The sequence below is a fragment of the Triturus cristatus genome, chromosome 7 (assembly GCF_964204655.1).
Source record: "Triturus cristatus chromosome 7, aTriCri1.1, whole genome shotgun sequence".
Taxonomy (NCBI): Eukaryota; Metazoa; Chordata; class Amphibia; order Caudata; family Salamandridae; genus Triturus; species Triturus cristatus.
The window spans coordinates 985,284,616-985,312,014 of NC_140590.1; the positions used below are offsets into that span (position 1 = coordinate 985,284,616).

General features: G+C 47.1%; 1 protein-coding gene across 1 annotated transcript in view; it reads left to right on the plus strand.

The window, feature by feature from the left end:
- The first annotated feature begins 264 nt into the window (after nucleotides 1–264).
- Nucleotides 265–27,399, plus strand: part of LOC146810960 (protein bicaudal C homolog 1-A-like) — a 273,354-nt gene continuing 246,219 nt past the window's right edge. The window contains exon 1 of the mRNA XM_085618020.1: nucleotides 265–679. Coding sequence (XP_085474146.1) covers nucleotides 439–679 — 241 coding nt within the window. The 5' untranslated portion in view covers nucleotides 265–438. The remainder of the gene's footprint in view (nucleotides 680–27,399) is intronic.

Here is a 27,399-nt window from a genome sequence, read left to right on the forward strand (position 1 = left end):
TCCAGGTTTGTATTGCGAAGTATGAAGAGAGCACGCACTCAGGCACCCAGACACTTACTTACAGGTGTTCGTAACGGAGTTATCCGAAATGGTGAAAACGGTGGCGGAGGTTTAATCTGTCTGTAGTGTGAGTTTGGTAAGAGGAGGAGGAGTTAATGGAGGCTGAAGAAAATGGGAACAATGTGCTAATACAGCCTTCAAGGAAACGCGAGTAGGCAAGTGTGAAGAGGCCGTCCAATGGCGAGGAGGCCGCGGGGGGCAAAAGCGGGGCCTGCAGGCAGGTGCCAAGTTCTCAGAGAGAGGTGCGCGCCGGAGGCCGCAGATAAGTGCGTGTGTGCACAGGCAGATAGTGCTCATGCTAATGAGCCGCGGCTCGGCCGGGGGAGTGCGAGCCCAGCTCGGGTGATTTATCGTCTGCTTCCCCTGTCTGCGGGCACAATGAGAGCTCCGGCCGGCGCTCTGGAGGACGGCAGAGGAACCCAGCATCCCAGAGAGACCGCTGGAGGCGGCGGCAACATGAGTGCGGAGGAAGCGCCTCAAGGCACCGGGGACAGCGGCCAGGAGCGAGGCCGCCCTCCGACCCCCCTCCGTCCGGACTCAGACCCCCCCGCCGGGCACCTGCTGCTGGATGAGGAGCGTTTCAGGGTGGATAGAAAGATGCTCGAGACGATGCTGCAAAGTAAGTTAATGTTCGTGCTTCACTGTGTATAAAGCGCCTAGACTGCTCTAGCTCAGTGCTCATCCAAAGCGCCTGCGCTGCTTCTCTGAGCATTGATTACTTTACACTGTGTGGTCCAGAAGCACCGAGGCTACCCTTCTCCCGCCCCAAATGTGTGTGTAAACAGTAAACACCAGCTATGTGCTGCAGCCCGGCCCATTTCTAAAGGAACCAAACCTGCACGGCGCCTGGAATCCAGCGCTCCCTGAACACCGGCGCTATCCATGACCCGTTACTCTGTGGTTCCATCACCAACTGCCGTGCATGCTCTGCTCCTCAGCTTCTGCGCTGCTTAAACTGTTACACTGCACGTCTCCGCGACTTTCACATCACAGGTCCCTATGCTGCACATCACGGGGGCTTGCACTAACATGGCCGTACTGCACCCTGGCTTCAGCGCTACCAGGAACCTCCTGCACCTTCGGGTGTTCGCAGGAGTACCCACCATGCGCCACTCCATCATCATCTGTAGCCTCACGCTAACACGCACTCATAACCTACTAGTGGCGTAACGCTAAATCCCCCCCCCCCCGCCCCCCTCTAATCTGACGTTGGACCCCTGAGTCGCCCATATCTCAGAGATATTCACTGACCTTGCTCTGATTGCGGGCCCCTAAAGGGTTGGGGGGGGGGGGGGGGGGCGGGGACGGATAAAGGGTTTCTCCCGTGCTCCACTGAGGCTGCAGTGCAGGGGCTTGCTTTACGTCCCTGAAACCTAGTCACATCCCAGCATTGACTCAGCAATACCCCTCTTGCCTCTTTCCAGCAGTCACTCAGCAGCCTCTGCAAGTCTCCTTCCAGTACATTCAATAGCTCCATTTCACGCTCCTTCAAGCAACTAACTCTGCAGCTCACCAACCCCCTCACAGACCTAATCCGAGTGCCCACTCCAGCCTCCTTCCAGTACTGACTCAGCACCGACCCTGCAGCATCCTTCCATCTTCGACTCTGCAGCATCTAAACCGCAGCGGTCTTCCAGAATTACTTGGCAGTTACTCGACAGGTACCTTAAGAACTCACCCATTATCTATCCTGAAGTCTCTTTCCAGCTCTGACTCGGCAGCAGCTACCTACAGTCCCTTCCAGTGCTCACCTACCTCCAGCCTCTCCCATAACACCAAGCTGCATTTTGCACCACCCTCCTTCCACCCTCACTCAGCAACTACCCCATGCACAATCCGCAGTCACTCAAAATCTCTCACATGCCTCCTAGAAAAAGTCACTCAGATGCTTAGATCCTTCCAGCATCCTCTCAGCTGTTCTCTCCTGCCTCCATCCAGCACCCACTCAAAAGATCCCTCCAATTACCTTCCATTAAAAGGACATGGATTGGCAACCCAATGTTTCACATGGAAACTGGGCATACATGACGAGCGAGACCGTGTCCCGCATGGAAAGCATTCACCAACTTCTTTGAGAAACCATTTGAGGGCAGTGTTGGGGAACAAGAGTGACCTATGCAATGAATGCCGAGGGGGCCTGTGTGTAATAGTAATAGTGAAGCCCCACTCTGGTATGACTGATACATTTTGCAAGTTCATCTGCAATCACTCATTTACAAGAAAACCTCAGTTTAAGTGGTGCCAAGAAACAACAATAGTGCAGGGCGAAGGTTCAGATGATGCTGGGAGCAATGGTTGGGGGTGACAATATGTGCATATAAAGGTTGATACATTCCATTTGTTAAGGGACCCTGAAGTATTTACAATTCTGAATTATTTCAAAACACATCTGCAAGGTTCAAGAGATGTTGCTTTGATTTGAACACCTGGCGTCTGGTGCGCATTTCTCTACATGGCACTCTACCTCTCAAATGATTCACCACATATTGCCTAATCTTGGCCTCCCCCAACCATCTCATTTTACACCCAGGTACATTAAAATGATTTGGAGGAACATCTCTGCAGCCTCAAGATTACTGCCTATGGAGCTCCCTTCCAAGATGGCATTGGGATGATCCTAATAGCAGCTCTTTTTAAAAGTATCTGGACAGACACCTCCTGCTCCGAGCATTTAACCCTGAATGACTCTGTCACCCCACCTGCCATTCCCCCCGTTTCTGGAGGTACCCATGACTCTTTTCTGTCCTTTGGCCCTATCAACACGTTATAACAATTTTCAATAAATAAATAAAGTAGATGAAGTCATAGTCTTTCTAAGACTCACGAGGGAGCCTTAACTTTAGATTTTTCATCGAATTTGGCTAAACTTTGACCAGAGGAGAGTTGTATTTTCAGATTCTGTTTTGCAAATTGTAACATGGACAGTTTATTGTTAGTACAGCCATGAATCAATCCTGTTTGCCTTTCATTAATTTGTTTGTACAAATGACTGGGACAAGCTATTTCGAGACCCCATTAATATTTCCTAGGCCAGCTAAAACTAATACCTTTTGTTTTATGGTTCAAAGTATACAAAAGAGTGATGGACAGAATGCTTGAATTAATCTCATGAACTGGTAGGTGTGACTACAAGGGATTTATTTCGGTACTTGAATTTCCCTGACTTATATGTTTTCTACTAGGGGCAAGTTTTTGTTTCTTACTTGCAAATTAATTTCTTTTGTATAAATTAATAAACCCTTCTAGTTTTCTAAAAAAATAGAAACATCAGATAATCTCAAACAAGTATATCAGAACACACGGGTGTATATTACAAACCAGAATTTGCTCCCTCCCTGCCACACTCAGGTTTCCAGAAACACAGTAAGAACAGTGTAAGTCTCTGCACGGATTAATGGGAGGAGAGAAATGGCAGATGATGCTGTGGCATCACAACCCCTCCCTACCCCCAACCAGTGCTTAATTTGTAAAACAAATTAAATGTCAGGGCCTAAGGTATTTTACACGGGTCTGCTGCAGCTGGCACAGCCTGGACATCACTTTGAACTTCATGCTTAAGTCCGAGTTTCATCACTTTTTAAGCTATATTAAACAGTTAAAAGCTCTACTAGTAAACTATGCTTAAAAAGTATACACACAGCGCCTTAATGTGGAGGATTCACATAAATAGGTGGTGGTGTATATAAATAATAGCTTGTGCCCAGCTCCTGAAAACACTGGCACAAATTAAGCACTGCCTCCAGCTTCCCATAGTTCTGTGGTATCCTCCTGTGAGTGGAGCAGTTTTGTTTGTGGTTTGGAGGAGCTCTAAAAGAGCTGCTTGCAGCGCAGTTTGTGCTGTTCGCTAGGGCAGCTGAAATTATGCTATTCTGCAGTCACTGCGTTTTCCGCATAATTATGGATTTTTTGTATTTGGCACATAATCCATCATCTGATGCATAATTTACAGGCTTTAGTAAAAAAAACAAATTCTAGCTGAAATGGATTAAAAGATAAAAGTTACTAAAATGGTGCCTATTGCTGCACAGCGGAGTCCCCTTTGCAAAGACTGACTGGTCACATTTCAAATACTTATTGTTGTATTTGGGTTTTAAATGGTACTATTGATGAGAAACCTTTGCCCAGACAGTGTTTGTGTGTTTACATTACAAAATAAATAACTAATACTATCAAACAATATACTGCATTGCGTTCCATTAGTTGACTTTTTTGACGTATAATTTAATCAAGCTTGCCTCATAATTTGGTCCTCTCTGTGCAGTGGCATTCAGGCTCTCATATAGAGGGGAAAGCCCTACCTCCAGGAACTGTGAGAATACAAAGGCAGAGTGAGATAGGTGAGTCTGTTAGGATATAAATAATGTTTGCAAAACAGGAGGTAAAGAGTTATTAAGGGGAGTGTGGGGCGAGGGTGAGACTTGACACCAGGTACTCATTTTTTTATTTTAAAAAAAAAAAAGGTATAAATAGAAAAAGGAGGGCAGAGAGAGGTGTGGGAGGGTGGCAGGATGCCATATATTTATGTATATGTGTCTGTATTTATATATATATATATATATCACTAAGAAGGCATGCAGATGGAGGAGGGGAGGGCAAGGAAGACATTTTCTGTATTTCACCCATGTCTCCACCCCCCCTTCTCTGGTAATCTATGGGTGCAGCTAACATCAGGCAGCTCCTGGGGGAGGGCAGGCAGAAAAGTGTGTCTTTAGTAAGCGTCACTAACAGAGAGCACACTGCCTCGGGTTTTGGTGACAGCTTGAACAATTCCTACTTCACTCCTATTCAGGGGCATAGCTGTCATTAGTGCATCAGTTTCTGTGGCACCGAGATTTCCACTGCAACTCATAGAGCCCCGACTCCCCAGGATGCTCCCAGCCCTGCCCACATGAACATTCCCATAATCAATACTTGATACCAAATCGTGGGTATAAACAGCCATGTTTAATTATATAACATCATCACTCATAAACATGACAAAAAGTAATCACTTATTTACATATTGCACAAATCCATATTCACACTTTTAATATTGGCAATCATAAACAATCATTTTAATAACTAACTTCATTATTCCTAAGACGTTCTAACGCTCCAGCACCAAGGGGGGTCTTCTGGCTCGCATCCCCCAACTGAGAACCACGCAAGGCGCAACCCACCTGCGTCCTTGAGAGGTGCGTTCTCTGGTCCTTGTCCACCATTTCTGGGCCCACCCCTCTACCCCCAGGCTGACAAGGAGGCTCTTAGGGAATAACCAGGGGCCGCTGCCCCATGCCCTAGTTTGTGACCTGGCGCCCTTGCCTCCCCAGCCGATGTCCCCATTCTCTCTCCGGAGAGCTTACCGTCTCTCCCCCTCAGTGCTGGCCTAGGGAGTCTGTAGGAGGACTCCCGTTAACCATATGGTTCAAACTTCCGTGGCCTCTTTACCGCCACAAGGGTGACCAGGGCCCAAAGGTCCTTCACCCTCCCCACCACCAAACAAGTTCTGTACAAATGACCAGATGCTACTGATCCATGCATCCATCCCAATGTCTGACAAATGAACTCTGTCGTGGTGAAACATTTGGTCGCCTCTGATTAGTCTGTGTGGTATGTGGCATAAGCGGCCATGTCCTGTGAACAGCTTAGCCAGTTCCCCGTTAAGTCACCTTACTGACACATTCAGTGCCCTAGATCTTACTCTGGCGCCCCATGTCCGGCGTGGAATCATACATGACCAGGCGATCCTTGTCCGTGGGAATGTCCGTCCCAAACACGCAAATTCTGTCAGTAGTGCCTCCCTGATGGCCTGGCGCCCCAGGTCCACCATGTCATTGCCGACCAAATGCAGAATAATCAAATCCGGGGACTGATGTACCTCGTGTGCTTTCGTCTCATCTCTCAGTCGCCAGTTGCCCAATTCGTAAGCCCCCGACGCCTCGCCAAAGGAACGACATCCCTCTCAAATCCGCCGGTTTCGATATCCGCTGCTGCTGCAACCGGCCTGCGGCGCGACGTACGAACGAGTGCCCCAACACCCATATCACTCTAGAGGGCATGCTAATAGCAGGAAAGAAATGGAAAAGTCAGAGTGGTCATGGCTGCGTATTCCTTAGAGGCGACGTGACTGGGGCCGGCACGGGATGGAGAGAGATCGGAGTCTGGGGTCTCCCTGCCTAAGTAGGCCTCCAGCTCCTCCTCCCACCGGTCCCAGACAGAACTATGTCACCGAGGTGACCCGGAAGGACTTCCCCTATGCCGGTCGCCAATCGGGCTACCCCTGCATGCCTGGAAGGGGCGTGGCTGGAATCCAGGGGGCCGGGCCCTAAAGGCGCGCTCTCTGATTGCTCGCGCTTTCTAATTGTAGCTGTCTTTAAGCACCCAACCGCTGGACAGAGGGGCGCATTTTCATTGGTAGTAATATGATTTCCTCACCTCCTTTGGGCACCAGAAGTCGCTGCCAGGACTCCTTCTTCCGCCTGCTCTTTGCTGTCTCGCTGTTCCACCGGCCGGGCTTGGCTCCGCCCCCTTTGCAGGCTCTGCCCCCTTTGCAGTAACGCGGGACCAGCCGGGTTTGGCTCCACCGGCCCCGAAAAACAACAACACCCAGGATTCCCTGGGACTGCTCGAGACTGCACACGTGCCAGGAGGCGCTTAAAGGGCCGCCTAGTGCAGAGCCCCCTGATTTCCTCACCTCCTTTGGGCACCAGAAGTCGCTGCTAGGACTCCTTCTTCCGCCTGCTCTTTGCTGTCTCGCTGTTCCACCGGCCGGGCTTGGCTCCGCCCCCTTTGCAGGCTCTGCCCCCTTTGCAGTAACGCGGGACCAGCCGGGTTTGGCTCCACCGGCCCCGAAAAACAACAACACCCAGGATTCCCTGGGACTGCTCGAGACTGCACACGCGCCAGGAGGCGCTTAAAGGGCCGCCTAGTCCCTCGCCCTGCGAGGTCGCGTGCGGGTCGCGCCTGTCTAAGGCCGGGCAAAGGGCGGGCCGTCTGTGGCCGTCAGAGGCCAGAGGAGGCCGGGCTGGGCCACGTCCCGTTCGTCTGCCTATGGCCGTATTCGCCTGTTGAACATTCCTACATTTATGCCTGAATGCTAGTGGCCATACATCTCGTGCTGTAACTCAGGTGACTCTAACATAAGCCGCATATATGTCTCCCCCGGTATAATGTATATTGCATTGGGGTAGATTGTTTACAAGCTGTGGTTTTGTGTAAAGCCCGATCTGTTTTTGGCACCGCTATCTCCCCAGTTTTTGTGCATACAAAAGGGCGGGGTTCACGTTAGGGTCATCTAGCACCGATTTATCTGATCATGGTTAAACCTAAGAACTCTCAGTCGAGGGCGGAGGGAGGAGTAAAAGGGACTCTTGATGCCTTTATCATTAGAGCTGAATCGCTTCTAGCAGACGAGATCCCACTGACCGAACAGAGACTATCATTGGATTCTCTAATAGCTAAGAAGCGATCCTCCTTGGGCAATATAGCCTCTTGCTCAACGCCTTGTGGAGGGGTGCATTTAACCCAACCCACTCTGGCCCATACGACTCAGCCTGACACCACCAACGGACCGACAACAGTTGATCTAAGCCTACAGGGGGACCCCAAGACAGTAGGTCCAACTGGGCTGTCCACTGGTAATTTAAAAGCAACGAAGGGAATGCACAGTACAGGCGATATCCAGATGGCTACCCAACAGAGAATAGCGCAAGGGGACGACTCAAGGGGGGTGTCTAGTGATCAAGCAGTAATAATGGATGTTGATCTTATACGGAGCCCTAGTAGAGAAGTGGTTACACTCTCCAAAAAATCGCAAGTTTTAGCGGGGTTTTCAGAGTCGGGTGGATCGCAACGATCTACTCGTGCCAGTAAACCTAGTCGAAAAGGGCCGGTAAAGTCCATCAAAGGCACTAGTAAGAACCCTGAGAATATAGGATGCCCAACCTGTCTTAGTGCAAGAGGGACGGATGGGCTTCAAGAAATCATACTATCATTGGAAAACAAAATGGAACAGCTTTTCCTTCAATACCTGGGGCCAGTAATGACTAAAATCTCGAATATGGAAGGGATAATAAGTAGTTTAGCTGATCAAAACAGGGGACAGCCAATCGGGAATATCCCACAGGGGAGGGAGGAGGGGACCGCAGCGGTTGACCGCAGGGAAAAGGATGTAATTAATATTGATAACGACCACAGTGAGTATAGAGAGACTACCCTGGAGCCTGAAAAGTCCAGTAATAAGGATGTTTGCTGTAAGGCCCTAGGTAATCTACGAATCCCACATGTGTCCAGGGATAGCCGCTCGGGACAAACGGAGCCCAAGAAGACCTTTAAGAACAATACTATGGATTGTACCCAGAGCACGCCAGGTCTCCAGACATTAGATCTACCCCCGGCCTCCTGCCCTTATTCAATAGTGCTAGTAGGCGTACCAGGAATAAGTAATGACAGTGAAGAATCAGCTAGTACACTGATAAATAAGGCCTCACACTGGATTTACAATAATACATCAGTAAGGAGATTCCAGCATAGACACATCCTTATGGCTAGGAGGGTGGCTTGGATTGGGGGAAGCGAGAAAAAATTTGCAGGTGACTGTGTCATCGTACATTTTAGACACCCCGAGTTAGTTAAAGACCTGCTTGATAACCGGCATGGGGAGGGCGAGAGTTGGTCTTGCATAAGGATACTTCCACTGTATTTTCTTTACAGGGATAGCGCCCTGGAGTTTGGTCAGAGTTTGCAACGCCATGGATCACTAAGAAAGGCAGGGTGGATATTACTCGCTTAGCACCAAATAGATTCGCACCTCTCACTAGTATTTCTGCCCTGGACGAACAAGATTGACTGGTGAGAACGGGGAGTGTCGAGGTTGGGAGAGAATTAGACACCCAGTGGAACCCTGGAGATACAAACCCACCAGAGGCACACGATCAGGAATTAAAAGTTGGTACACCCGTAGGGTTGGTGAGGGATGTGGAAGACACGTCGCCTAAAGTAACCTGCCCAGAGACGAGCCTCCCTCCAAGGAAGACAACGGGAGGGACCAGCGGCCTTGATTTAACACCCACGGAGCTGAGGCTGATTTCCTGGAATATTGCAGGACCTGCAACTAAAATCCCTAACATAGAATGGCAAGACTTTGTTAGAAAGTACAAAGTTATCTGTCTCCAGGAAACTTGGGTGACAGATAACAGTGCGTCATTCCTGGAGGGATACAAATTGTTTTTTGCCCCGGCCCGTAAATCATCAATGGGCCGAGTAAAGGGTGGATTATCAACGTATGTGGCATTGACGTTGCAAGGGAGCTGGCAAGATTTGGGGTGGGACTCTGGCCGTCTCCAGGGCATAAGATATTCTATAAAGGGCTTAAAGCTTATTTTTATAAATTTTTATAATGCGGGACAATCCATGTCAAACTTGGCCGAGTTGGAGGAGAGATTGACGGTGTTACACGACTCAGGGGACTCAAGTACCCAGTTGATCCTTATGGGGGATTTTAATTGTCATCAGTGCCCCTATCTGAAATGGGAAGGAGGAATCTGGGATGCTTGCCCCTCTATAAAGGGATGGCACACAGAGCACTCTAGCGAGGGTATGGCACTAGGCACAATCTTGGGAAACTTTGCCTTAACTCATACGATGGATCTGATCTATGGAGGGTCACCCAACACAATAACTCCCTCCTTTAAGGGACGGGGATGTGACTCAATTATCGACTATATCTTTGTTTCAAACGTATTAATTGGTAGGGTTAGCCATTTTAGGATAGTACCTAGCGCTTTTAGTGACCATAACCCGTTGGAATTGACAATAAGCGCTGTTGACTTTTCCACCAAAGCGGATAAAAGAGGCACCGTGAGCCAGTATAAGGTAAAGGACCAGGGGAGAATTAAATGGAGTAAGATTGATGGGATAGCACTTCACAGAGTGTTCCTTGCAAATAGTGACAGCCAGACTTGGAGGTGTCTGGATATCACGGTAGAGGGGAGCGATCTGATCGCAGCGTTTGAGGGTATTGCCCGCCACATTGATAGCCTCTTGAGGAGTAAAACGAATATGCAGGTCGACCTCTGCCCCAGATGGTTCGACAAGGAATGCTCAAGGGCTCACAGGAACCTGAAGCAGGCACTTAAGACAATCCCAAAAGACAGAGGTATGATTGCTGCCTGTAGGAGTCGGTAAAAAAAGGCAATCAAATCGCGGAAAATCTCTCTTCAATCCCAGGCCTGGGAGTCACTAAGAGAGGCTGCGGAGCGCCACTACATGAACAGCTTCTGGAGGGTAATAAATGACCCATGTTTTCATGCCCCAAATAAACTACAAGTGGCGTCCCATATTTTGCGGGAAGCATGGGTAGCGCATTTTACAAATCTATATAATCGGGGCTATCAAGAGGCGCAGCTAACTTTAGATACAGGACCCCCCGCTGGTGACTGGATATCCTTTACGGTAGCGGAAGTAAAGTTAGGAATAGATGGCTTGGTATTGAGAAAGGCGCCAGGGCCTGATGGGATCCCCCCTGATTTACTCAAAAGTCAAGCAGACCTTTGGGCTCCCATACTGACCAGGGTATTTAACGCAGCTAGAGAGGTGGGCATGCCAAGATCTTGGTCCACTGCTGTCATCGTGCCAATTTTTTTAAAAAAAGGAAAATAGAAACGACCCGCAATGCTATCGCCCAATTTCCCTTATAGATGTTACGGCGAAAGTTATGGGGAGAGTAATTTTAAATCGCTTATTGGACTGGGCCGAGGAATATAATATTATCACTGACGTCCAATACGGGTTTCGTAATGGGCGTTCTACGACAGATCAGTGTCTGAATCTTTATCACTTGGTGGCCAAATACACTCTGGCTAGGGAAGGCACCGTGTATTTGGCATTTATGGACCTCTCAGCAGCTTTCGACTGCGTTAACAGAAGAAAGTTGTGGGAACTCCTGGGAGCCATAGGTGTCGACCCAGGATTGATACAAGTATTACAAATGTTACATCACAACACAACGGCACGGGTAAGATTCACTGACGATGGTGACCTCACAGAAGACTTCTGGTGCCGGGGTGGGGTGAGGCAAGGCTGTATCCTAGCGCCCTTCCTGTTCACGCTCTATATAAATAGGTTAGATAAGGCACTGGGAGCACTGGAGGCAGATTGTCCCTGCATCGGGAGGAGAAGTATACCAGTCCTCCTATATGCAGATGATGCGGTCCTCTTGGCGCGCACAGGAAGGAGTTTACAGGTCCTTATTAGTGGATTTGTCAGTTTTATGGCGGACTTAGATTTAGTGCCCAACCTCTCTAAATCATATATTATGGAAGTGGGCAAAACGCCATCCAAGAACTGCAGTTTCACAATAGGAGACCACAAACTCGAAAAAGTAAAATCTTTTAACTACCTGGGGATTGTTTTCGATAAAGACCTTAACTTCAAGCCACTAGTAAGGCACAAATGTAGCCAACATCCTAGCGCTGTGGGGTCGATCATGAACTATGCGACCAGACTGGGTCGCTGGTCACCGAATGAAATAGCACAGTTATATAGTTCGGTATGCTGTGCAAAGACCCTGTATGGGAGTGAGGTGTGGGGTTTCACAGACGTGGGAAAAATCCAACTGGAAGAAGATACGTTTTTAAAAAGGCTCCTGCAAGTGCCTAAATGCACACCCTCCTTCATTGCTCACGAGGAGTTGGGTATTGCCTATCTTAGCGATAAGGCCTGCCTCAAACGAATTATTTGTTGGTTAAAAATCTGGACAAATCCTGAGGCAAGTCTAAGTAGATTAATCCTAGAGGACTGCTTGAGAGGGGATAAGGGGGCCCAAATTCCCTGGCTCAAATATGTAAGGGACGTTTTGACTAGCCTGGGCCACGAAAACTTTTTTAATGAACCTCGTACACTGGTCAGCAGAGACAAGGGTGTTATAAAGACAGATTTTATGCAGCATCTAGCTAGGGCTAGAGAGAACAGAGAAGGGCGGAAAATTACAGTAAGGTTATATCAGCTCACTAAAGCAACACCGGGTATGGAATTTTATCTCTCTAACATGTATAACAGACAGGATAGATTTTTAATGTCGAGATTTAGATTAAATCTTTTGCATCACATCCTGTCGGTTCCAGCGGGTTTCGCACATGATGTAAGCCTAAAAGGGTGTTGCGGCTGCGATCTTAGATCTCCGCAAGACACCCTTCATTTCTTCCTAATTTGCCCTTTCTATGCTTACCCAAGGTCTCTGTTTTTAAAAACAATGTTATTATGTTCTAATATAAGACAGGCTAAAGCGGCCCTTTTATTTCTTAAACTCGCCTCTGACCCTTTCACCCTATTTAGCACAGTACACTTTTTACGATTGTCAGTCAAATTAAGAAAGACCAGAGGAGAGGATTAATCATGTTGGTCTAAACAAAGGGTGGAAAGACTGAAAGATACATAAATGATTGGCACAGCAAATTTTGCAGTGAGACTCGTGTATTTTATGATTTCTCCTTCCATGTGATGGGGGAAACCCTACAGGGCTAAACGAACAGAACTATGAATTGAATTGTCCCGGTTTTTAACGTTTATATTGTTGGGCTTTTCAGTATTATTGTTTTAATGAGATATGTGTACATTGGGTTGAATTTTTTAATGGAAGATGGACTGAATATAACATGTATCTTTTATGGTTATTTTTAATATCCGAATAAAGATAATTTGAATTTTGAATGCCAATAGCGCCCTGACTCGTCTCTCCTCACATTGTTCCTGATGTCACTTTTCCCCTTTGTGGAAAACATCCCCCTTATTTACATCTCTCTGTCTATGATTCTTCGCTGAAATGACAGCATCGAATAGCCAAACTGTCTTTTTACTACTTTAGCTCACAAAAGGCTGATTAAAAACTCGAACCAGGCTCTGCTTTAAAAAATCTAAGGGTGCTTCATTCTGTTTAAGATAGCTTGGCCTAACAGCTCCCAGGAAAGACGTTTTTTACAGAAAAGACCAGAAATGAATACAAATACTATTATAAACCGGAGAAATAACCAGACATGTCAATAGTTTTAAAATGGAATGAAAAGAAAATTATATATAGAAAGGCAATCATAAAAGGGTGAGCAATAAACAAGTGAAAGGCTGCAGTTTATAAAAACGTAAAAAAATTAATTAGTCTTACTTCACGTTCAAAGATTATACTATCCTTGTTTTGACTTTAACAAAAAATGAATTGGAATTTTTCAGGAACAGGACCCATAGCTTAAAACTGGAGCTAAGCATCTGTCAACCAGGGTTTTTATGGGGTGCTACAAGTGACATCCTACACTCACTCACTTTATCTATGTTGTCACTCGAAACCCCTAGGTAAAAGTGCTGCTTATGCAAATAATTCTATTTTATCATGAACAGATTTGTAGTTTGTAAAAAATTATTTTCTTTCTGTAAATAAATTTGTTTTTATCAGATTACAGTTGTAAAGGATGTTATGTTATGCCACTTTATGCCAAGCTACGTTATTTTACAGAAGTTCTGCTAAGTATATATGGAACGATTATTCTATACCTTTATTTAAAATAGTGATGATGATTCACAAAGGCATTCTTGAGTGTGTAAAGTTGATATGCAGTACTGCTATTTCACAGATTCATAAATACCTTTCTAAGAAGTGGCCTAAAAGTGTCCTATTACAGGAGTACTAGTTCAGTGTCCAACTCCCTATTACAGGAGTACTAGTTCAGTGTCCAGGTTCAGTGTCCAACTCCCTATTACAGGAGTACTAGTTCAGTGTCCAGCTCCCTATTACAGGAGTACTAGTTCAGTGTCCAACTCCCTATTACAGGAGCACTAGTTCTCATACTTATGAATGCCTTGGTAAGTCGGCACCAGTGTTTTTGAATGCGCATAATAATGTAAAATAGAGCAGCGACACAAACAACTAAAACATGTATTAACATAAAGCAGTGTTAGGATGGTGTTGCCAGAACTTCACAACTTCACTTTTCTGCAGTTGCCTTGGTAACCGCCGTCGGATTTGTTTACTATTAGAGAGTCGGAGGAGGGAGTGTTTAAACGTCCAGAAGAGATTATCTTTAGCTGTGGCTGAGGCTGGAGGGAGCGAAAGCTGTGGACCAGTGCAATGTTGAATTCCAAGGCTTAACCATGACACTGAGGGAACATTGCCATGACAACTTTGTATCCCCCACCTCCGACCTTTGTCTCCTGTCTGACTTGGCTGTGCTTCACCACCCATGTGTTAAACCAAAAATGGGCGCAAAATAGATAACGATTTGCGCGACAAAGACAAATTGATGAATAGACACATGGCTTTAGCTAAGGTTCTGTCCAGCAAGGCTAGTGCAGAGTCATTCCGACCAGAAAGCGCATTGGTGAGGTCATTGCGAGGGAACTTGAAGCAGCTTCTGTGACCTTGAATGCAGGCAGGGCAGTCACGTGAATAAAGGGTTCCGGGTCATCTGCTTCACACGCAAACCTGTGTCTTCAGAATACAGTGGGCTGTTAATGAAAGTACATAATTTTTGTGCTGTGCAATTTTTCTGTAAATATTTGTTCCTTTATTTTTATTGTAGTTTTGGAAATCATAGGTATTCCCCTATTTAGTTTCCTAAACATCGGCCTGAAACTTCACTTTATGAGCATTAGTTACATATACTAACTAGTACTTGGCTATTGAACGGTGAGGCATTCATTCCCATAATTTGTTATGTTTTAGTTATCAGTTAAATTACTGTTTGACTGGTGGTTTCTTTTTATGTATCCAAGCTTTTCTTTTCACATGTGTTTTTAACTTCCAAGCTTAGAGCTCATTACGATGCCAGTTGAACGAGTGTCCGACTGACATCATAGTGGAATTGGGAACGACCAACAGGTAGTTGGAGGTCCCACCCGCCTACTTATGATGTGATTACTGTGTAGGCGGTCGCAATCATAATTTTTTCTATTGCGGCCCATAGCGGAGGCACAGGGTGGGCTCGGGTCCCTGCTAGGGGCCCCCAAAGTCCCATTCCGGCTGTCTTTTTGTGGCCGTCGGACCACCATGAAAAGACAGTCAGAATGGGCCATCGTAATCCCTATGGCGGTGCCTGAGCAGGCTCCGTACCTTTGTACAGTATTATGGTCCAACCGATGGTCAAACGGGCTCCATGATCCCATCAGAAACGTCGGTCGGTCTCTCCGCCAACTGTCTTTGACACGGTGGCCGGACCAAGGCACCAGATGTGGGATGGACTGTCATTGACAGGCCGTCAGTGGCGGTCCGTCTGACATCATAATCGGGCCCTTAGTGTAGCCTGTGTGCATCAGTGACTGTCCTAAGATGGAGTAGCTAGGTTGAAGTTGTTTTGGCCCTCCTATAGTGAAAGTGCAAAGGATCTCAGTGGACACGAACACAATATATAAATGTCGAAATAACGTGCACAGAGCTAAAACTGTGAGATGATCTGTCCTACATCACACTATCACCACATTTTACATGTAAAGCCCCTATTACCTTATTTTAATGAAAATTAAATCCAGAATGTACAAAATGTAATACATCTTTTATAAACAACTCTGAACTGAAGAGCATTTTCAACTGATAAAATCTACAAACAAGCATAGCAGCTTTACTTGCTTCTTTTGCGTGTAATAATATGAGCATCTTTGTTTCCAACACTTACTCTTACTGTTCCAACATACTCTAAAGCCCTTAGTTGGCTAAAACATATAGTTATCTTTAGCTAAAATTACTTTCAGACGCAGAACACAGAAAAATGTTCAACTTCAGAAGGTTATATTTCTGTAGTTTTATCTTGCCTCATCAAACACAAGTCATTATAAGTTTGGAATCGGATTTCTCGGTTGAAAGGGAGTCTTTCCTAGAATAAAAAGATTTAAGAGAGACGGGGAATATTGGGAATGTTTTTCACCATAGGGCTCTGAGTAACATCAAATATGCAAGAAGAGCAAAGCTCGAGTTCTCTATTATTGCACTCAGAACCTCGAAAGTAAAAAACAACAATGCTATTCAAAGTTACCAGTTACCACCATCCTCCTCCCATGTCCACCCGAGCAGCACTGGAGTACAAGAGCTACGACGAGCCACACATCATTAGCTGTCCCACCACCCGCCTCAACCACCCGTGGCATTAGGTTCCCTTCTCCACTTTAAATATTACCTTGCGTCCTGACACCAACCTCTGCCACAATACATACAATCAGTACCTGGCATCCTGCCACTCTCTCACGCCATACTCTGTGCATTCCCTTCCATCACCCCTATACTTATTATGGACAAATCCCTCCCTGGCATCTTACACCAACATCTGTGCATTCCGGCCCTCACCCTTATCCAATACAAAAAAAAAAACACTTGGTGTGCTGCCAGTCTCCCCACCGACCCTCTGTAATATCCTGCCCTTACCCCAGTACAGTCTTGCCACCCTCCCACACCACCCTCTGCACATTCCATCCCCTCTTGAATGAGACCACGATCTGTGCTGCACATTGAGTAGAGAGCTGGTGCTGCAATGTCAGCGGTTGCATGAGTGTAGATGGTTAGTGCGGCATGTTTTTCCCTGTCGGCGCAGTCTGTAGAGATCTAACCTGAATGTGGTGGTTGGTAGAGGTTCGAGTGCTGCCCGTGCTGTCAGTGAAGACCCAGAAAGACCCAAGAGAGGATGAAGAAGGCCATATGACTGCCAGTCACCTTCCTGGCACTTTGCCACTTCACCCAGCATTTTAAAGACCCAGGTGAGGCGGTGGAACACAAGGAACGTGTGCGCTATCCTTATGACGTAGCAACACTGGGGACCAGTTGCTATGTCATTGCAGTGAGTCACCCAGATTCAGAATCCTGCATTCCCGCTAATGGCTCTCTATGAGACCCACACATTACATATAGAATTCTAGAGGGATAACTATAAATAACAGGGATAGGTTTCATAGAGGGGTTCTGAGTAACATCATATAGATTATGCGATACATTGAAGACTATTCCATTTTACCTAAATGTTTAATATTAAACCTGGGGTTCCACCACCCAGCACAGCCACCCTCTTGTCATCTCTCCCCTTCACCTTCTAAATTCATATTTTCAAGCATGTGTGATGGTTAAATTCTTCCTTTTATTTGTTTATTGCTATCATATGCCACAAAATATAAAGAAAAGAGACATGCAGCTACCTGACATGGACATCGTATGCTTGATGTGGCTGTTTTACTGGTGAGATTTTTAATAGAAAGCTTTCGGTTGTGCCATGCATGATACTAATAATATTTGCAAAGAACTCAAGAATAAATCACTACATAAGCAAGCACTAACATTGCATGCAGCTACACTGTTACACTGTCACTCAAACACCTTAAAACAGCAACTCTACAAAGGAGCCAGAAAAGTAATGATTATTTAACTGGGCACCTAAAGTGCATGCAAAAGAGCTCGTATTTAAAGTTAATGTAAAAATGAAATAGAACCCACTTTGAATCCGATGTATCACTGAATAGCAAGGAAATATTCTTAGGCAGACCTAAACAGTGTGCATAGGCTTTGTGCAGTCGCTCAAATTGAAGGCAGCCAATGGGTAAGGGGTCTCCAACCTTTTCTGTAGTGAGAGCTCCTTCGGATCCGTCCCCCATGCCCAGCTTCATGAACTTTAAGCCTAATGTCCATTGACGCAGATACTATGGTTTGAACAAAATACTTTGATTAGGGGCAGTATGACAGGGCTGCCATGTGTGTCAGTGAGAGCGTGGTCTTTGGGGATGTATGAACATGTGTGCATATGAATGGGATATATTTGTATGGGTAATTGACAGCCTGTGTCGTTTATAATTGCAACATAGGACGTACCTTTCGCCATATGTGGCATCATTACATATACAACATAAACATACACTCATTTTTTTGAATGGGAGAAATATAAAGGGCAGATATTTTTTTTCCAAAAATGTTCATAATAGGGAACCTTTTTCTGCACTTTCAATTTCTCAATTTTTTCTTTTGATAAGCAATTTTATTGTTTTAACAATAAACAACACCAGCAAATCAGCATTAGACAGTGAAGATGGCAGCACATGGGCAAAGAAATGAACCCTCCATGATTTTTGAACCCTTACGGTACAAGTAAATATGCAAATTACACCCACTGCTTGACTAGCCCGTGGCCCCCAATCATTTGCCCCATACCCTGCAATACTTTTTGGGACACCCTCGCGCTTCGTACATGAATTTTTATTGCGTAGCTTACCAATCCACCCCCCTCCGCCACCTCTCAGAGCGAGGTGGATCATGACACTTCCAGGATGCAGCTATGTCTCGCTTAGCCACTACCATTGCTGTATTGAAAAATACATTTTCATTTCTAGACCCATCCAGCCCATCCGTAATCCGAAAGGAGAGAGTGACGTGGGTCATGAGGGACTTCCCACCCCAATATTTCTGTGAGCTCCTCTTCAATGTCACCCCAGAACTGTGCCAAATGGGGGCAAGCCCATACCATGTGGAAACAATCAGCCGGGTGATGGCCACACCTCATGCAGGAAGCGCTTAGGTAAAAGCCTGCCCGATGGAGGCGTATTGGGGTCAGGTAGGCTGCGTGCAAATAGCATAGTTGGACCAGACGGAGTTTGGCTGATGCGGTAACCATCTTGTGTGCCATGAGAGCATCGCGCCAATCCTCCTCATCTAGACTACCCACCCACTCCTGCCATTGGCTTTTAAGCCGATCCAGCGAGGTCGGGGTGTTGTTAACCAGTGTCCAGTAGATGCGGGAAATACCCCCTTTCCCCAGATCCCCCAGCATGGTCTGCGCTTCGGGAGGGCTGTATTCAGGGATCCTTGTGTCATCCGAAAAGTGTACGTGGAGGGAATGACGCAGCTGCAAATATTTGTTAAATTGTGTCGGGTGCAGGAAATATCGGGTTCGGAGGTCCTGGAAGGAGCGCATATGGCCGCTCGCCCACACATCCCCCAATTGTGAAATTCCTATAAGGTCCCATGATCTAAAGCCCTGCAACCCACTAACCTCTCGGAGCCAAGTGCCATGCCAGAGAGGCGTGCACTGAGTCAGCTTCTGTGTCCATTGAGTGTGGCGCAGTGCTGCCCGCCAGGCCAACAGCGCGGAGCGCGTTACCTCTGGTAAGCTGGATGGAATGGACTCCCCGTACATCGAAGACTGGATTTTGGACCAACCTAGCTCGCTCAATTCAAGCCTGTAGGCCGGATCAGACCAGCCCCTATTAAACCAGTTGTGTATGGACAGTAAGCGCGTAGCCAAATAATATAGATATAAGTGTGTCATCCCCATGCCCCCATCGAATGGAAGAATCCAGCATATGATCAGGGCCAGACAAACCCTCCCCCTCCCCCAGAGGAACTTGAAGGCCATACTGTCCAATTGTTTTGGAGGAGATAGAGGAACCTGGGGAGAATCATCATTTTAAACAGGGCGACTCTCTCCAGGGGATTCAGAGGTAATGTTTGCCACTTCTGGAGGTCTGCCTTGGCTTTCTTCACCAGCGGGGTCACATTGAGGGACCAGCCCAGCTCAGGGAGAAGCGCCACCCATATCCCTAAATATTTGAAAGACTGATGCCGGAGTGGTATGGCGGATTGCCAGTCGTAACAGTCTCTAGACAAGTGTAGAGGGACCAGGACCGACTTGTCAGGATTCAGTCGGAAGCCGGAGGCCTGCCCGATGGACTGCAGAATCTGGAGGCACTGAGGGCCGGACTGGGCGGGATCAGCCAGAAAAATGAGGACATCGTCTGAATAGAGAGCGATCTTGTCCGCCTCTGCATTGGGCCAATCCTATCCTCGAACGTTTACCTCGGACCGTATCAGGGACTCCAGGAGCTCCATCGCAAGGGCAAAGAGTAGGGGAGAAAGGGGGCAACCCTGTCTCGTTCCCCTTTGAATAGGGAAGAGTTCCGACAAGACCCCATTGACTAAGACTCGCGCCCGGGGCTGTGTATACAGGATGCGTACCAGATCTCGAAAATGGGGACCGAAACCCATCCCGGCTAGGACATCGTCTAGATACCTTCAGTCCACCGAGTAGAAGGCCTTCTCGAAGTCTACGAGGAGGATCGCCAAATAAGGGGTGAGCAAGTGACGGTGGGCCAGGGCCGGATGCAGCCTCCGGAGACAGTGCCGAGTACCGTGCAGGGGCATGAATCCGCACTGGTCAGGCTGAACCAGAATGGCTAGGTAGGGCTTCAGCTGCTGGGTGAGAATTGTGGCATAAAGTTTGACCTCTGTCTCATTTTTAAAAAATGACTGTATTTTTCACTTACACTTATGGCACAGTGTCTACTTGCCACTGGGAGCAAGAGGCCTGCTGTTTGTAAATGCAACACTTTTAAATGGGAGTAAATTAAAATGAAAAGTAAACTTTTAAAAAATTTCTCCCATTTAAAAGAATTCAGAAACATCATTATGTTCACAGCTCCAATACTGAGTTGACAAGGACTTTTATTTGAGAGTTAAAAACCTCAGTGCTCAAGTTGTTCACCCCTGTGCCCCAGTCCAGGCCATTAATCTGACTGAGCACTGCTCATTATCAAGCCCTGCTATCTGCAGCCTGATGATAATAATGTAAAACAAACACAGCCTTCCTGTAATTGGTTGGAGACACCGAAGTGTGCTGTCTCAAAGGCCAGACCTGAAAAGAATACCTGGGGCTGTATTACAAATATGGTGCAGTTTCCCTCTTTATGCCACGGCACACCTTTACATAGTTGCACTGTGCGCAAACAGGGAAAGTGTGCCCTATTATGGCGGATGCGCTGTGCTCAGGGCAACCTCAAACTCACCCTCCCCTGGGGGCAGCCCATTCAAGTGTAATACGGAGCAGCTGCTTCAAAGCCTCTATGTGTTTCCCTGTGCAGGCAGCAAACCGCCTGCACTTTAAAGAAGTGAGAGAGATCCCCTTGCAGGCAGGTGCAGTGAGTGAATGCACCCACCTACAATATGGTCCGGTACGGCCTACCGCCCCCTCCTCCCTTCTATTGTGACAGAAACCAATACAATCATTTTTTGTTTGGAATAGGGGGTCGTCGACCCCCGATCGTATTTATTAACAAACACACATATTTGCACACAAATATATAATTACGCAGAAATGACATGACAAGACAGGATTCGGTACATTTGATTCATTCCTAGCTTTAACCAAGCTCTAATACATCCTATCCTAGTCTAAACATATAGCTGATCACATTTCTGCGTATTCTTTTTGGGCCTACGTCAAGGTCAACACGCTGGCCCCTCCCCCTTTAATCCAAATTGTCCCGCGCACCCTAACCAGAGTGCGCATGCGCAGGGGGCCCAGCTGACCCTGAAGCACTTCCTTCCAGGCAACCCCCATACGTTCAAGACTTACTCCATATTTGTCCCGCGCCCCCCAACCAGGGTGCGTATGCGCAGGGGGCCCAGCTGACCCGGAAGTAGTTCCTTCCAGGCAACCCCCATACGTTCAAGACTTACTCCATAAAGGGGCCATGCAGACAGCGCAGCTTACTTACGCCCGTGTGCGGGGTGGCCAACCAGCCAATGGAAAGCGTAACCCCCGTTTGTCCCCGCACCGTTGCAACCAACCGGTTGTAACTGCCCCTGGAGTCTGGTGAGAGCCACATGTCCCTCCCCTCTGGGCGCCCCACTTTATAAGGCGCCCCAAAAGATTAGTCAATTTAGTCTGTCCAACCGATTACCTTACCGCCTGACCTGAAATACCGCCTAAAACACGACAAAAAGGCATTTACATCCAAATTTTCTTCGCAATTTGACACCCTGTGGAAAAAACACACTAACATAGGGAGGAGGCACATGCGACGGGTGTGCTGCCGAGGGGAGCGGAGAGCAAAGAGACTGCCCTTCGCGCTCCCCCGGCTTTATAATACCGCACCTCCACCAGTTGAAACTGGTTCCTGGTGAGGGGGATCACCCGCGCCCCGGAAGTGATTGGATCACTTCCGGGGCGCGGCGGAGTCATCCATGACCCGGAAGCGATCCGATCGCTTCCGGGGCACGGCCCCCAGCCAATGCGGGGGGCCAACGGAACGGGAAAGATACGGGGGCACGGCCGACCACCATAATGGCGGCGGGGCCGATGCTGGCCCCGCCTTCCTCGGGGATGTCTGTGGGGTCCATGGGACCCCCTTTCTCCCCTACAGAGAACTGCCTTTAGGAGGTGCACTTTCAGTGCACCACCTTTTTATGGCGCTCTTTCAGTGCACCTCCTAAAGGCATAAAGCTTTTAAGTAGAAGGGCAACATTTTAGCTCTTTGTTTTTCTCAAATAACCAAGATTCTATTGCATATAACTGTAATCACTCTAGATCCAGATATTCCTATGTCAAGTCTTTCCTTTTGTTGTCAATCAATCTCCAGGCGCTGATGTGTTTTTCATACAATGCTCTTTATTGTTAACCAGTTTCCAATAATTTTTTTGGCAGACCCAGTCAACTCGTTTCATTCCTTATAGGGACTTCATCAGGGCCGCCAATCAAATTTCATGTTAGGCAGCAAGGAGTTCCCGCCTCTCCTCCAAATAAATCTTTGAGGCTGCAATGGCAGTTTGCATGAGCTTGGTGAGGGATCCCTTAGAGTGGCACAATTCGTGCTACAGCCCTTAGGGGCCTTCTTTAGGGCCAATGCCCTAGGTACCAGGGGTACCATTTACTAGGGACTTACATGGAGCCTAAAAAGTTGCCAATTGTGGAACAATCATACAGTTTAGGGAACGATCACTGTTGCTGGAGACCTGGTTAGCAGGAACCCAGCACACTTTCAGTCAAAGTTGCACCAGATACCAAGCAAAAGTGGGGGATAACCATGTCAAAAGGGGCATTTTCCTACAGGTTGACATTGAGGTTTCACTGGAAGGTGTGTTTATTGTTCTTATTTCTAGCATAATGTTTGATTTTGTTCTCACACATGGCTCATTGTAATTAGAGTAGTTATTTACCACACATCTCTATAAAAGATAACCAGCCACTACCCTGTAGCAACTTTGGATGAAGAATGATATCCTGCATCAAGAAAATGAGAAATGTGGTTTTACCATGAACCACGCGTTGTTGGAATGAGCCTTTCTAACAGGCACAGGGAAACCTGCTTCCCTATCTTATTCGTGTGTAGTAGAGTACTCAGCCTATCTGCTAAAGGTATACTGCTGGCTCCTGGTTGTGCAGTGAAAGTTCATATTATGGTTTATTAGTAAGGGGCTGGAACAACTGTTCAGAGATCAGTTTTGAATAATAACTTCCATCAAAGAGGTTTCATGCCCTATTGTATGTCCTTTTGCTATCAGTGAGTTCTGTGTCTTCTTCAGGACATAACAGTAAAGTTGCTTCTCATATGCTTATAAGTTCCTTACAAGTGATCACTTTAGTGTTTACGTAAGAATATGGAAACCATCTTATAGAAAGGGTACAGATCCATAACGTCATCAAGAGTTGAACCACTTACCGTGGGGTTTCAGGGTTTGGTGTTATTAAAGCCCTCTGCTCTTCATGTCCCCTAGCTCAGACACTTTCATCTCCATGCCGAATTATGTTATCATAAGAACTGCTGTCTGGCAGCACTTATGGGTTATATGAACTTTGGAGTAACTTGACTCGTGTGCTAATGGTGAGACATATTGATTTAAAAGCCGGTGATTGAAAAGACAACTCTCTACACATCTAATTAACCTTAGAGGCTGGTTCCAGCAAATCATGCCATGAAGGTTCCAAGGAGTGTTTCCTTAGGTGCCTGGCTTCCCTGCTCCATGGATAGATTTCTTAAAATCCATCTGCTGTTGAACTGACTGCCGTGCTCACTGTTAGCTCATATTTTGGAGTTGATTTCTATGGCCCTCATTATCAGTGGCAGCATAATACCCAGAACAGAAACACCAGGAGTACTTCCTCTACTTACAATTCTAAGTGGCCTGGTGCCTCCAGGTCCAGAAATCCCAGGTCGACGCATACCAAAATGTCATTGCGTCACTTGGTGCGATATGCAACATTTGAAATGGTGCAGGGCGGGTCAGAGGATGGCCACACAGCCAGGAACCACCTGCCCTATGCAGCACCAGGGGAGAAGCATACAATGCTCTAAAGAGCCCATCACTTTTCTCCCACCTGACCAACAAAAAAAGCACAGCTGCCCCAGTAGCAGAGTTGCCTGGGGCAGTGAACCCCCTTTCACCAGAGCACAAATGGCGAACAGACTGTAGTGTCCTGCTGGACACGTTCTAGTGTTTTGCCTAGTGCTAAGCCACACTGTACACCCACCCATCATAGGAGTCACAGGTCAGGTGACCCTGCCAATAAAAGGGGCCGGGCGCATGTGCCCTGGGCCAGTTCCAGTACCCTACTACAGTGTGTCATTGTGGTCATTTGCATAGCACCACACAGACAACGGACTCCTTGGCTCTGCCCTGGAAAGCTGGAACCTGGCACCTTTGTATCCTCCAGCCTCCAAGCCCCCGCGGCCCGACACCTTCAGCTTGCTCTCAGCAGGCAAATAATGCCTATTGGTCGCCGATATAAGGCAAAAATGACCGTATTTAGGGGTCAGTGTAGTTATTCTCCAATATGCAGGGATAACCTCCCAAAATGAGAGGTTCCAGTCAGGGATGTTTTAAGGATTTTGGGGTCCCAGGGCCAAATGTATTTTGGGGTCCCCTGTTTGGAACAGCTTTGATTTTATGATCCAGTTTCAGCTCTTTCATGCCCTCTTTGGTCAAATTCTAAATGTGTTTACATCTAATATTCAGGGATAGTGATGTGTATTTTCAGTATCATAACACAACAGCAGTTCACTAATATTACTGCAAATAATGTCAGTGACACCATCCATTTCTCCTATGTGAGGTCCTGTATTGATCTAAAATAACCTTTTTAGGTCTCGCCTGACCCAGCGCATGCGCTGGTCTGGCGAGACTTATTGAGAGAGCTCCAAAAAGTGCTACCAGGCCAGCCTGGAGCTACAGTGCATGTGCGCGGGTGCGGGCGCCGCGCTTTACCGCTTTGATGTTTGATCGTGATGCGATCGCGATCAGTTTCACTTTCGCGGGCGCTTTGCATAGCCAATTGGTCCCGCTTTTGAGACCTTATAAGTATTTACTTATGCAACTGTTGCATGGCTAAACACTTATAAGGTCCCAAGGGCGAGACCTATTGGCTATGCCAATGCTTGTTATATGGATGTTGCCTGAAACAAACACTTCTTGTCTGCAAAACATCTGGAATAGACTCTCACACATTAAAAAAAATGATAGAAAAACGCTATTTACAACAAACTGTTTTAAAATTATTAAAAGTTAAGGCAAGAGACTCTGCAGAACATAGCTGACTATCAGGGGGCCCCTATAAGGCTGGGGCCCTGAGCCAGAGCCCACTTTGCCAATTCCTTAAAACGCCTCTGGTTCCAGTACCCTGGTACCCCTGCACTAAAATCCCACTAACTGGTAGCGTCGTCATGTGTGCAGACGTGTATACATACCAGTGCTCTTCCCGACGGAAAGCTTCCACTTTGGAACCAGGCACATTCAATGAAGCCCTCCTCCTGCTGCCCGACTTGCAGAACGTAAAGGCCTCAAGAAGAGCTGCTTCTCGCGGACAGGGTGCGGTTGTGTGCAAATCACATGTGGATACAACAGTTTGCGGTCTCGCTTTCACTCATTGAGGATAGAACTCCCTGGGGCCTATGAACTGTCATTCGCACGGGAAGTAAACAGTGTCAGTAACTACTTGACGGATTTGGGGATATTCACACTTGAGCCAAGAATTACCTTGGTAGGCGAGAGAAGTCATTAGCACCTCAGTCACTCGGAACGGGCCCCCAGGGGAACGACGCAGCCGCAGAAGCAGGAAAGTGACCCCCCTGAGGAAGTATCGCACGTCTCTGAACAGTGGGAAAAGGAAATAGTCTCATACGGGCCAGATTTCAGCACGCAGTCTCTGCCTCAAATGCACGCGCGTTTGGAACAACCATGGCCGATGTGACAGTCATGCAGGGTTGGACTGGTGATGAATCAACATAAAAGGCTCCTAGAGGACGTCCCCAGAGCCAAGTCCTCCGTGTCCGCTCCCACACACACAGATACACTGCTCACTACCCGATACTCACAAAGGATAGATGGACCCACCCAGGCGCCCCAGAGTTAACACAAGCTGGGACAGTTGTCAAGTTACCTAGTTTAAGAAGCGCTCCGCAATGTATGTGGCAACAACTATTGCTGTAACCTGAGAAGGAAGACCAGTGCAATAATCAGCAATAATGTATCCAGCTTGCTGTTATTTAAAAAGGCCCAATAAAAATACATGAAAACAAATGCGGGGTTGGAATGGGGCAGAAAATATGCCCATGAACCAAAATAAAAGTAGCCTCCATTAGTGAGCTAGAAATCTAAAAAAGCGGCCCGTGTTTGCAAATTGGGTCAGTTCATAACTAAATACTGGCTCTGTAGGTGTTTTGCAAGGTATGGAACACTTCATGGATTTGTGTTCCCTGTAGGTAATGTTTATTTTAATATATAATAAATAACAAAACCTGACCTAGCAGACCATAAAACAGGCTGTAAATAGCCAAAAACCGGCCCACACACTGACCTGTCAGAGCAGCCTCTGGGTCACTGCCTGAATGCCCTTTAGCAAAAGACACACAGATGATGGACAACATGCAGAGCAATTCAAACATTTACCCCAGGCAGGAGATCTGGGTTAAATCCCTCCTTTTGCTCACCATGCCACCCAGTTTAGACCCAACCATATGCAAATCTGTCTTGACCCTGTTCTTCATGGGCACAGCCCAGACTGTCAAGCCAGGTCTTCCCTGGCCCCGGAAACAAGCATCCTGGGACCGGTTTCGGGGAATCACCCTGCATCAGCCAGGCTACCTTGAATCCAGTGACATAATGAGCCGGGATCCATGTCTGGACATACACGGCACACTTAGGGCAAAAAGCAAAAGACGCACAGAAGATGGACGGAATGCAGAGCAAACCAAACATTCACCCCCAGTCAAGAGATCTGGGCCAAATACATCGTTCATTTGTTCACTATGCCACTCCAGTTTAGACCCAGCCATATGCAAATCAGTCTTGACCCTGTTCCTCAAGGGAACAGTCCAGCCCGAACTGCCAAGCCAGGTCCCCCTTGGACCGGAATCAAGCATCCTGGGATCGGTTTCAGGACATCGCCCTATATCAGCCAGGCTAGCTTGAATCCAGTGACACAGTGAAGCCGTGACCCACATCTGGGCATATCCGGTGCACTTAGGGTGAGAAAGCAAACAACACACATATGATGGATGGAATGCAGCGCAAATCAAACATTCACCCCTAGTCAAGTGATCTGGTTTAAATCAATCGTTCTTTTGCTCACTATGCCATCCCAG